At 41.2% G+C, this 13,438-nt stretch overlaps 1 protein-coding gene across 4 annotated transcripts in view; it reads right to left on the minus strand.

The window, feature by feature from the left end:
* Positions 1-13,438, minus strand: part of SCN5A (sodium voltage-gated channel alpha subunit 5) — a 173,758-nt gene that overhangs the window by 49,260 nt on the left and 111,060 nt on the right. The window contains exon 17 of one of the 4 annotated variants that reach the window (XM_075144250.1): positions 6,423-6,551. The exons of 2 other annotated variants lie outside the window; for them this stretch is intronic. In XM_075144250.1, coding sequence (XP_075000351.1) covers positions 6,423-6,551 — 129 coding nt within the window. Of the gene's footprint in view, positions 1-6,407; positions 6,555-13,438 lie in introns of all 4 variants that reach the window. One more of the 4 variants, XM_075144249.1, reaches the window with a different exon arrangement.

Raw genomic sequence — 13,438 nt, forward strand, 5'->3', positions numbered from 1 at the left:
AACTGCACCTTGTCAGTCGGGACCATGCTCTGCTCCCTGCTGCCACAGCTTCTCCTCCGAGATGAGCAGAAGTCCCTCTGTCACCAAGGTCCGGTCACACGATGCCACAGGCACGCACGTGTGAGAGGGCTCTTCCACCTACCTCATCCCAGGGCTAACTTGTTCCCACCACGTGATGTGGCCCCTTGCCTTTTGGTCACACACTTCTGATCTCAAGGTGGCATAGGAGGGGGGACACATGGCTTCTGAAAGCCTTTCAGAGGCTCTATCGCTTGCTTGAAATATTTGACACCACCATCTTAGGAGCGTTGTTTAAATTCAGTGTTTCTCAAATCCTCCACTGCAAAATGGGGACAAGAATATTCCTGAATACTCCCTGAAGCATTGGTTGTCTTATCTCTTTAGAGCAGGAACTCTCAAGCAGATCTGAGTAAACATTTCTGGGGAATGTATTATTTAAAAAAATTGTTTTAGAGGTTATGCAAGAAATTGGGTTAAATACAGCAAGGAACTTGATAAAAATCATATGTTGTAGTTGGAATTTTGGCTGAATTTGCTATTAAAAGAGATATGATACGTAATTAAATATAACACCCAAATACAAAATTGAAATTTCATTTCAGGTCAAAACTTTCTTTTAACAGAATCAAAACAGTTTCTTAGAAGAAAACAGGATTTTTTCCCCATAATTTATTTTACTAGTCAAAATAAAACATTTCTATTTTGTGTTAATCCAAAATGATATTTTACTTGATTATTCAGCTTGGCTACTAAAGCGAAAGATCTAATATTTGCCCAGCCCTGCTCACAGTTTGTTTCTGACTGTGTTAGAGCACTATCCAGCACAAGTGGGCAACACCAAAGCTGGTATCTTCTATGGGTCATATCGATGCAAAACAGCTATAAGCAGGAGTCAGGTGAGGTGGGTTATTTGTTAACTGTCTTATTCTGTTCTCTGACTCCCTACTGAATTTTTTTTTGCTTTATCGTGCAATGCTATTGTCTCCATTTAAAAACATGAGGACAATAATACTTACCCGTGCTTCTAAACAACCTGTGAGATAGTTATATGAGAGATGGCACGTACACATAAAATATTATTTTCATGAGGACGATGGTGATGGAATTAGTTAGAGAAGAGGTACAGCTTTATCTATTTATTATTAATGTGAAAATGGGCCCTCTGTTTTCCAGTATACATAGTCAATGCAAAATTTATAGCTGAATTCAGAGAAATGCTGAACCTGGGGTAAAATGGGCAAGACTGAACATTCCAGCAATGCTTGCAAGCGGGGATGGAAGCTACTTCTTTGCAATTAGCTGTAGCATCCAGAAGGTCATAGTCTTGGCTAGGGTTTTTAGTGCTCTACTCAAAAGGACTGCAAACAATCGAGAAGGGACCTTTTAAAAGGAGAGTCAGAACAGAAAGCGCAGGTCAAAGACATGGATAAAGCTTCTAAAAAATCCATATTCAGAATGCAGCTGTCGTACAGAGCCCATTTTCTACAGACTACCAACGGTATATGATGGTGGAAAAAATGTCATATCAAGTTTTAGCACAGTCAGAACTTTCTGATACTGTTCATTAGGGAATGCATTTAGTCATTATCTGTTCTGTTATGAAGACGTGAAAACACAGATCACTGAAATAGTCCTAAATCATATACAGCTGTAGGATGTAGAAAATAGGGGTTCCAATGAGAAGAGAAGCCCTGTTGGATATAATTCTTACCAATAGACAGAAATCAAAGAAAACTGTGAGAACAAGGTCAGCTCAATAGCATTGTCAACGAGAGAGCTGTATTTAGCAGAGACAGGTTAGGAAATTCACAGAACACAATAAGGTGCAGTTATAACAGACTACAAGGAAAACATTTTAAAGAATCAAGAATTCTCGAGAGTTATTTATCAGGAGGAATTTTCAGAAAATATTAGAATCCATCAGCGTCAAAGGGAGATGGGGAACATGCAACACGGACAGGATTTCTTCTGAAAAGCCTTCAAAGAAGAAGAGGCAGCGAACATGGATTCAGAAAACACTAGACAAAGGTTTGAGGGTCTGAACTGGGACTAGAAAAAGAAGGAACCATACATATGAGAGAGGAGGGAAAGATTAGGAAAGCTTGTAGGAAAAGAAGCAAAAGTTACTCTTTGCCAGAAAGGTTAAAGGGAGTAAGAAGGTTTTCATGAACTCAGTAATGGAAAGAAAAGAGATAGACACCTAATAACAATTGATGAGGGAGATGTAACTAATTAAAATTAAGTTGCCTAAGAAAAACTCTTTTTGAAAGAACCCAACAAGGGGATCAATAAAAAGAGGAGGGAAAGCCTGTTAGAATTAATAGAAAAGTAAGTAGAGAAATATCTAGAAAACCTGAAACATATGCAAATCAGCAGATCCAGACAAGGCACATTGTAGAGCATAAAAGGGTCGGATACACCAAGTTAACACCATTAGCAATCAACAGTGAATGCTCATGGAAAACTGGAAACAACTCAGGAGAGCAGCAATAGGTAAACACAATACTGAGCTTAAAGGAGAGGAAAAGGGAATAATCATGGGAATCACAGATCACTAAACTCTCGCTGTAGCTCGTGATTGAAGTAAATTAAATAAAGACTCAGAGGAGGAAAGGAGAGCGTGTTCTCGGAGTGAAATGTCATAGAGACGTGAAGGTAGTGAGGCGGTTTTCCTGTCTGCTAAGGGTACTGTGCACAAACGGGGTGCAAAGAGGCCAAAAGATGGCAAAAAGGACAAATACAGAATGTCCTCTTTCTTTCTTGGAATAAGTGAGTGGAGGAGGTGTCCTAGGCAGAGACAACGGGATCCGTCAGAAGCCCCTTTAGGAGACCTCCCACTAGTGCATAAATTCGTGGTGCAAAGGATAGCTTTTAATGGGTTTCTGGGCGGAGTGGCTGTTTTGAGTACCCGGACAGGGCTTCCACACCCACCTCTTGTGTCTGTAATAGTGGCAAATTGATCTGAATGGGTTTTTCAAAAGGCCTTTAGCAGTGAGATGCTGAAATCTCATTGAAAGTTGATGTTTGCTCAAGGCTTAACTCTCTTATCTCCCTTCCTCTCTCCCTCACCTCTGAAGATCACAGCCTTAATCTACCAAATTGACATATGATATATAAACCTTAAGAAAATATCTGGATGTCTGTTACAGAAAAGTCTACTTTCAAAATAAATTGTAATTGGCTTGGATTCACCCATTACTGTGTGGAGAAAAGCCATCCTAAGGACACAAATGTAACATAAACTTTGTCTTCAGAGGAGATCTGTAGGGATTAGAGTCAGCATTATCCTCACTAAAGATATAGAAGAGGTACTGACCGATATAATCCTCATGTTAGCTGATAACATTAAATTGGAGAGAGCATTGAAATCGAGCAAGCAGAAAGGAAAAGAGAAGTGAAACATGAACAGAATATAGCAAAATGAGACTCAAAACAGTACAAATGAGAGAGTTCAGGGAAAATTTCAGTGGAAATCCTGGAAACCTGTAACCCCAAGTCACCTGCAGTAATATTAAAAAAATTAGATGTGATTTTGCAGTGGGATATAACAATGCAGAAAACCTGTATGAAAGCATCATGTCTAGATAATGAGATACTATCTCCTCTCTTTATGGTTCTGTGGAAGTTGTATTTGGAATATTATGCTTACTTCTTGGCAAAACAACTCCAAAAAGGAACAATTTAGGGAGTTGCAAAGAGAGAGGTAAAAAAAGCCAGATAAAGGGCACAGTGATAGTAATTTACAAGAAATAATGAAATGACAGAACAATGGCTTGTGACTTTAGGAAGTAAGCCAAAGACAAAAGGAAGCAAACAACAGTCTACTAAATTAAGTGATATTAATTCATAAAAAGAGAATGATGGATAAAATTGGTAAAAGAGAGTAATGAAATGGTACTTTGAAAGGGAAAAAATAATAAAAAAAAAGGGCTGGTTATTAAGGCAATATACTCAGCCATGAGATATTTTCTAAGTGAATTGTTCCCTTTGGCAAGTGAAGAAATCCAAGTTGCCTGATACATTTAAAGGTAGATTCCACAAAGCTGTACGAAATATTTTATGGGGCAGTGTTTTGGCAGAGAAATCAACCAGTTTGTTCTCTGAGATCTTACCCACCTGTGACATCAATGATTTTATTTCTATGGTGTCTTTCTGATGATTTATATAGGATGAATTTTTAATGACATAATGTATCCTTTAGTGACATCAACAGTGTTTTATTCAGAACACATTCAATGCTTCCTGTTATTGACTGAATCACTCAAAGCCCTGCCTCTTGGGCACACCAAATCTGTTAAGTTACTTCCTCGCAGTTGCTGGCTTTATTTGGCTAGTCGCAAGTTCTTGGGACATTCATCAGAAAGATGATTAGCATGTCCTTGTGTGCCGGCACAAAGATTACTTCTGAATAGGAGGACTGTAAGTATGTAATGTCCACGCAAGATCTGGCCTTCAAAAATAGCATCCTTTGGGCTTTGCTCTTTCATGTTGGTATTCATAGCCTCATGTGAACTTCCGTTTGATTTCAAGTCATCCCTGGATTATTGCCATATTCCTCCACCTCTTTCTAAGCAGCCGCAAATAGAATCAATTATACTCTACTATAGAAAGGTGACATTTGTGTCCCAGGACCCTTTGAAGGTTGAGGGAGGAAATGGGGATTATTTCTTTATCACGATGTTGCTGAATATATCAGGGCTAGAATGTTCCTGTTTTATCATGACATTTCGTTACAGCACTAAGAAAGGACATAGTTTTCCAGCCTCCGTGTTAAGATCACAGGGTTTATTTATCTCAAAAAGACATGTAAACATGAAGGATACCTCACCCCATGAGAAAAAAAATTCCTGAAACAGTCTTCTAATTCCTCCTAGTCATAATGCTTCATCTCGTTATTTTAAAGTTTTGGGTTTCTTTGGTACATATATATACATTTTTTCCTGAGACTGAAGTATCAAATATTCGAGTCTCCTTCCTCTAAAGTTCAGGACCTTTTCTTTCTGCAGATGAAGTTCAATATGCCAAGAAGTATTCTGGCAAGGAGGATTGCTCCTTACAGAAATGCTTCATGGCTAGAGGACTTCTGGTTACTGTGAGTGGAATTTATTTCACCTAAGCGTACAACTCATCTGGTTACCCTGGGCTCCCTTTATAGTCAATGGAGAGAAACAGGCACTTTTAGAAGATGATTCATCTGACCTAATTTAAATGTTGATTTCAGTCGGAGATGAGACACATTTACCTAACTACATTGGCTCCAGATCCTCATTGACTATAAAGGGGCTTCAGATGACAAGTTCAGATGCAGATATCTACATTTAGTTCAGTAAATTCCACCCCATATGACAATCTGAATCAGCAGGTCTGGAGAAGATGAGCTCTGGCTCTGTGATGGCTCTGTTTCCTGTTGTTCCGTCAAGATTTCTCCATGGGATTGCTCCTGCTGGGCACATTTGCCAGCAGTTTTACAGTAGAATTGGGAGAGGTGTGATGCACGTTGATACTATGTCATCCTTTCCCTTTCATTAATTCAGTCCCCACAAATCACCACTGGTTCCAATCTCAAGGAGCTATGGAGTTCCCCAAACTCCCAGGACATCACCCAAAACCTCCAGTTCCTGATTTCAAAGAGAGGAATCCATCACTCTCTGATAATAAAGGAAATGTTATGTCAATAAAATGCTAAATCTCAATGGGAAAACCCCCCAACAACTCAGCAAGTAGGATAGGGGGAATTTAAAGCTTGGAGTCACTCAGTGTGCAGTACAAGGACATGTATTTTTGGTATTCATGTTATAACGACAACATAATCCTACAAATTGAAAATAAAGGTCAATGGGTACATATTGAGAAGCAATGAGTGAGCTACACTTGGACGAACATCAGCTGAATGATACCAAGGCTTACTATTTAGTTAGCATCTTCATGTCAACTACTTAAATTGTTGCAGCTTTCTTGGGTCTACGTGCTAACAGGAAAAGAAATGGTAATCTGTGACAGATAGCAGATGGCCTCCAGTGAACTCAAGGTACAGATCTGCCAAGTCAGCAGATGCCATCCTTTGAGCTACTTTTCAGCGGGAGAATACACACATATTTGCTCCTAAAATAAGACGGTAACATTACAGATGATTTTTTCAAAGCCTCTTGGAATCCCATCTTAATTTATAATGCACATTTTCCAAGCTTTCCAATTATTTTTATGACAACAAAATCCTCTTTCTTCTTTACTAAGACTGTGATACCTACTACGTACTATTGCTTTCCTGCCACTCGACAAACATGTATTTTTACAAGCCATAAACCCCACATAAATCGGTGACATGCACTACGGAGCTGGTGCAACAGGTTGCATGCAGTATCAGGTAGGAAATTTGTTTCTGTTACCTCTTTTTGCCCTACTGGAGGTGGTGGCTCAGCCTTCAGCTGCTTATCCATGTGCAACTCACTTAACTCTTCACAAATCTCAGAGTTCTGACTCCGGACGCCTGGGCTTTGGCATCGCTGCCCCCTCAGCTGCAGCTGTTTTTCCTGCTGGAAATAATTCTAGATGGGTTTATTTTCTTTTTCTTTGATAGCATGCTTATTTCTTAAGGAGAACTCCCCAGCTAGAAGAGAAAATAGCCTGGACTATACTTCTCAGGGGATGACATCTTAAGGAAAAATGGCAAGGAACAAGATAACACAAGCTTATGCTGTAACTTTTGAGCTTTAGCAACTGGATATGTCAAGATATCTGGCTGTAGAAAATGGAAATACAAATAAGCCAACATTTTTTGAGCTAATGTTGCTGGGGCAGGAGGAAATACCCTTGCAGTCTCCATTTTGGGTCTGGTTTTGAGACAAAAGTTTCCTCCGGTGACCCAAGGTGCACAGAAGGTGCTGGTAGTTCAGTTGAATAACTGGGTGTACGCTGAAGTCGCGGCGATACTCGGTGTTACAGCTGGAGAAAGGCACGAGTGCAATACCCAACGCTGTGCTACGAGGCTGCTTGAAACAGTGTGGAAAAAACCACAGCCAGAGGAGACAAGATACACATTGAAGGGGAAGTTCACAGGAAGAGATAAAAGGTATCTAAAAGTAGATGTGGAAAAACTGCAGGTAAACATGTAAACGTATGTGGCTTCTATTCAGCAAAACACTTAAGACTACTTTGCACCCACTGATGCCAACGGGACTTAATCACAGGTTGAAAGGAGAGCACATCCTTAAGTACTTCACTAAAAAGGGATGGACTCTGGAATCAGAGCAATATTTTTTTTTCTGCAAACACGTCTGACTAGACCCAGTGCTTGCTAGTACAAGTGGTGCCATTAAATCCAGCCACTTCTTCCTGGGGTGACGATTATTGCTGCTGAGCTCTCTAGAAGCGCTCCCAGGACTAATGGCAGAGGAGAGTACGTTTGCAGGGTTGGTCCCTACATCTGGAGGCCCAGGTTCTCTGCTGGTGTAAATCAGTGTGGCTTTATTGATTCATCTAAGACAGGGATTTCTTTGAAAACTCCATAGCTCATCACAGCACTACAATCGTTCATGCCATTACTAACGCTGCTACTAAAATATTAATAAAATTCTATGTTGTGGTTTAACCCCAGCTGGCGACTGAGTCCCACACAGCCGCTCGCCCACTCCCCCCTGGTGGGATGGGGGAGAGAATCGGAAGAGTAAAAGTGAGAAAACTCATAGATTGAGATAAGAACAGTATAATAATTGAAATAAAATAAAATAAAATAAAATAATAATAATAATAATAATAATAATAATAATTTAAAAAGAATATACAAAGCAAGTGATGCAGGATGCAATTGCTCATCACCTGCTGACCGATACCCAGCCGAGCAACGGCCCTCCGGCCAGCTTTCCCCTAGTTTATATACTGAACATGACATCATATGGTATGGAATATCCCTTTGGCCAGTTTGGGTCAGCTGCCCTGGCTGTGCCCCCTCCCAGCTTCTTGTGCATCTCCAGCCTTCTCAGTCGGCAGAGCATGAGAAGCTGAGAAGTCCTTGATTTAGCGTAAGCACTGCTTAGCAACAACTAAAACATCAGTGTGTTATCAACATTATTCTCATACCAAATCCAAAACACAGCACTATACCAGCTACTAGGAAGAAAATTAACTCTATCCCAAGCAAAACCAGGACACTCCAGCTGGTTTCAAAGGGTTGTGCTGAATTGCTTACAGAAGGACTTCCATGCTGAGAAAAAAATTACAAGCATAACAGGATTTCAACAATAATTATTTAAACCTATTTATCTTTCACTTGTCCACCTTTTTTTTTCCCTTGGCTTGACTGACATTCAACATTATTCATGTATTAAACGAGTTTCCCTTCCCCAGGGAGCCGCAGCCTACCTGCCTCAGTTCTAAAGCCACATCACCACAGGAAGTCCCTCAAGAGGTACACGAGCAGAAAAACACTTTATTCCCAATATAACTATCTGAAAGAACAGATGACACAAAGGAAGCAGTTGGTTAAGCAAATTGCTCTCCGTATAAATACTTCCAGACTGTCAGGTTTGTACCAGTCCTTTCAAATGTCGTTCTGTGTTTCTAGCAAATTAATTTAAAATCAAATTACTTGTTTCCTGTTTCAGAGGGCATGTGGTCTAAAATATATTCTAACTTTAATAAATTAAATTATGCATGTCCGAGCCTATACCCTCTGCATAAGAATGTATTGCATACGATTTCTAGGCACAGTTTAGCACTGATCTTCACAGGCCAGAGATTGCTCCATGATCATCGAGCTACAGTCCCGTCCCTGTCAAAAAGTAACACTCTTTAAGGCGCATCTTTGGAAATAGTGTAATATTCAGGGAGGAAGCTAATGTGGAAGGCACAGTATTCACAAGTAAGGTGCTCAACCATAAAAAGGGTTTTTTTAATGCAATGTGCATACAACTTAGTACCAAGTAATCTTAATGGCATAATATTGGTTATAGCACTAAAACAACAGAAACAATTGTTTCCTGTTGAAAGTGCAATGCAATCCGAGGTGACATCTCAAGTTCATTTATGCAGAAAGGTTGCGCACTCAGTTTCATTAGAAACTATGCAGTGTATGAGAACAGACTGTGTAATTCAGTTGATCTGACGAATACCCAAGTTGTTAAGCAAATTATTGCACTAAGCTAGAGTCAAATGCCAAACTTACACCAATTCTCTATTTACTAACCCCTCTGTGTGGTACCAAGACTTAGCAACGCTTTCCTAGAGACGAAACCCCAGGAAACGTGGACCCAGCTACTTCCCAGAAATCACACTTGTACCAAGTATCCAGTGAGTTAACATTAATTAAAATTGATGAAATATATCCTGGCAAATTATCCAGTGGGGACAACGTACGCATGTGCTCGGACAATGATTTGGTTCATCACCATGTGTTTTCAGACTTGTCCTGCAAATTTATAAGGTGGGAGAAAATCTCTAAGAGAAAGAGACTCTTCAAAAGAATCTGATCTTCTGAATCAGACTAGACTGATCCCAGAAGGAGTGCTAGGGAATCAACTGCTTTTTTGCAAGCAACTGACGCCGGCCCTGGTAAGCCAGTCTCATGGGATGCAACATTGCCAACACACAGCACCTGAAGATCAGCACAGACCTGCCTGGGGAAAGGTGCCTTTGGTTTATGTTGTTTAACTTCGGACTGTTTGCTTTTATTCCGATTCCAGATGATTCGTTCTTCTGGCAGCAACGGCAGCAGGTTTATCTCCTGTAAAGCTCCCCACCGTGGGTGGTTTATATAATTTGTTTTTAATTTTTGTATCAAGTGCCATGTTGCCAAGGCAATACACATTATGTTAATATTTATTGATTCCGTTGTTTTCATAATTTATAAAGTAAAACCATTCAGCAATATAAAAACTTTGTGCATGCAAACGGAAGGTTGGGAGCCCAGGACAGACCTCAGCTCCTTTAGAGCATAAACCAAAAGTTTGCTCACCTGTGCTCTGACCTGGGCCCTAAAAAGAGGTGCTCTGCCAACACCATACTGGTGATTAGCACATGGAGGAGGATGGACCCAGTGTTGTCCCCTTGCATGCTGCGGGTCAGTTGTAGCACCAGAAAAACAGCAACCGGATTGAAAATAGAGCATAATCTGGGCGACGTCTCAAGTGTGTTTGTGCACAGACCCACATACTTGTTTGCTGACACAAATAAATACAAAGGCTCCACACTGCGTTCTGCCTCTGAAAAGCACAGATCGGCTAATTGTTTCAGGCTCAAATGGGGATTAGTGCAAATGCCGCTCCTTTGGAAAGAGGACTTGCTGTTGGCAAAACAAGACAAATACCTGTCATCAGCACGGATTCACTTTATTCCTTCCCCACGGAAATATCATTTTTTCCATCCTGTGCAAACAAATTTAGAAATAGGATCCCAGGACCTGCCTTTCAAATGGTGATCAGCTCAAATGGGTTCTCCTGATGCTTCACTCACTCCCTAGATCATGACCCTGGCTTGTAACATTTGTTCCCTGATTCCCTGGCCACGGCTGTTGTGGGAAAGAAGACGTGCAAAGCCTTTGATAGCAGGAAGCTTCCTCTCCCAAGCAGGTGGGGAGGCAAGAAATGGGAATTGGCTCTGGAGCCCTCCCGCCCTGCAACTGTCACTGCAGAGCCAGCAAGCAAGGATGAAGGACGTGGCAGGATAAAGTTGATTTAAGTTATTTTATGAGGTGTACAGGGTATTCCCTGTCTCTGGTGGGACAGTGCAAATGCAAACTGCCCTTTGCTCAGTCCATGGTGCAATGGGAAGCTTCAACCCTATGTATCTTCTCTGCTCCCCACCAGGCTTATGCGTCCCTCTGTCTCTTTGAAGACCAATTATGAGACACTAATGGGATTCCATGATGTCCAGGTTCTGCCGTCACTTTCCAGGAATTAAGATGGTCAGGACATTTCCAGGTGCAGACTCAGAGCGGTGGAGGCTTGTCCTGGTCCCCCCACATACAAGTCTGCACACACTTGGCCATACAGGTGGGACCCTGCTTTACCACGGGACACTGCCCATCAGAGGAAGCATCGTCAGCAGACAAGGATGTTGGCAACAGAAATATCGCTGCTTTAGCCATTCATAGAAGACTGACACTATGAAATTGATCCTCCTCGAGAAATGAAGCTCAATAGAGCAGCAATTACTAATTTAATGGATGACAACATATTTTAACCTGAAAAGCTTCCTATAGCCAGTTTTCGGATACCATAGCAGGAGTCTGAGGAGCTTTTAATGTATAGCAAACCCAGTTCAGCAGTGTGACACACATAGTTACGAGAGGACTGTTTACTCTGTAAAGTAATTGTTGATGTTTGTGTTCCTCCTTGCAGACAGCTATGGATTTCATAAAATTACCGTGCCTGGTAGCAATTGGCATCCTTTCCCAGCAACAGTTTGCGTCTAGTAACTGGCACCCTTCTTCTGCAAAGAAGCCAAGAAGTAAATGATCGTGAAAACCGAACTGTTTATATCCTACCTCTACATAAGTGGAGAAGCAAGCAGATTGCAGCGCTGCTGAAATACGGCGAGCTTGCATTACTGCCTGGGTGGCACCTGTTTCATGTGTAAAGTAAACAGGAGACTACAGTCTGCAGAGCTCTTGGGCTGACAACTCTCAGATATGCTGAATTCAGTCTTTCTGAAAAGCCTTGAATAATCTGAGCTAAAATGGAAGAGAAATAAATAACCACAAACTGGGGAAACGAATTGTGGGTTCTTATTACCAGAACAGATCGTTTACGATCTTGGTTCTCCTCTTTCAGAAATAAATGTAAATGTAAATGTAGCACCAATAACATCAGTGGATTTATCTTTCTGCACGTTTAGCATGAGAAGAAAAATCACTAAATACATCAGGAAAATCCCCTTGTTTCCTTAATATGAGAAGGGGAAAATTAATATCACTTATTCTGCTAGGGATAAAAGAGGGCTAGTGTGCAGCTGTCAATTTTAAGTGTGCACATTTGAGAATCTCTCTACCATGGTTTGAAGAATTGCTTCTGTAAAGCACGAGTTGCTACTACTCAGTTTAATGAGAAATGAGAGGAGAACCTGGAGTGATACCACACCACAGCGCTGGGATTGTAGCTAAGACACAGAGAGGACTCGTGCTACTCTATGTTCCTTTACAAGTGGAGACTACCGAGATTGCAATACTGATATAAAGCCTGTGAAGTCCTACTTTAAGTTTGCAACACATGTACATAATCTAAGAGCTGCAAATTTCTCAGAGAGGGTATGAAAACAGGAAAGGGAAAGTCTAAACTTGATTATTTGAGACTAATCATCCCCACTCTCCATCCTACACCACCTGGTCCATCATTCCACTTCAGCAGAAACAACCAGGCTAGCTTAGTAGACTGATTTTTGTTCAGTTTTTCAGCCCTTATCTACCCCTCCCAGTCTTTTCTCTTGCCATTCATCTATGCAAAAGCCAGAAACAATCTGGTGCAAAGGGAGCAGTAAAACAGCAGAGTTAGAAGGTACTGCTCCTATTTGCCATGTGAATCCATCTGGATTTTTTCTTCTTTTTCTTGACGACCCAGCCTTTACAGGGACCCCATTTATTAAAACCCAGATCACTAACACATGCATGCAGAAGAGCAAGATTGGCAAAACAGGTTAAACACAATAGTCTCCGAGTTCAGGAACAGCATAGGCTTGTTGCCCAGCTCCTGGGTAGATGAAATTATGCCCCCAACTGGGATGTCCACAGATCCCAAGGGAGTTTCCAATTGAACTGTCACCTATCAGAGTTAAGGCCATTGTATCTGAAGTCACACCTAGTAGCTAAACACAGAACTTGTCCTCCTGGTGGACCCAAGAAACACATTTTTTTCCCCCTGAATGTCACAGGGTATTTGGAAGAAAACTGCAGTACTTGTTCTAAAAAAATAATGCACCTGTGAGTACTTAGCTGGATAAAAATACCAGAATCTGGCCCTTAAAATTCGGAATGGCTAAGGCTAAGGCTGGCCAGAAACCACAGCTGCTCAGCAGAGGCTGTTAACAGCAAAAACTCCCCTGGAACCAGCCTGCCCTGGTATTTTCTTTCACTTTGGATAAAGGTGAACTAAAACTTCGCCAGAGAAACATCATCACAGCCACTAGCTGCTGGTCTGCACAAGCGCTGGATGCTCTGCCAAACATTGCCCCTCAAGGAGGGAAACAACAGTTTAGCCGTGCTCCTTCTCGGATGAATCCAGAACATTTTAAGCATTTGAACTCTGGCCACGGAGGAGCAAGGCACGTTATTTCTAATGGCTTCTGCCTTGCTGGCCTAAGATTTTTTCCCACACTGGGCAACACACTGCCCACAACAAAACATTGATTCATTATTCCAAGGGTTGACTCTTAAAATTAGTCTAAGTGGGAGAACTTGGCAAAAAGATGGACTGCCAAAGTTAATTTAGCC

The sequence above is a fragment of the Calonectris borealis genome, chromosome 2 (genome assembly GCF_964195595.1).
Source record: "Calonectris borealis chromosome 2, bCalBor7.hap1.2, whole genome shotgun sequence".
NCBI classification, from domain to species: Eukaryota; Metazoa; Chordata; class Aves; order Procellariiformes; family Procellariidae; genus Calonectris; species Calonectris borealis.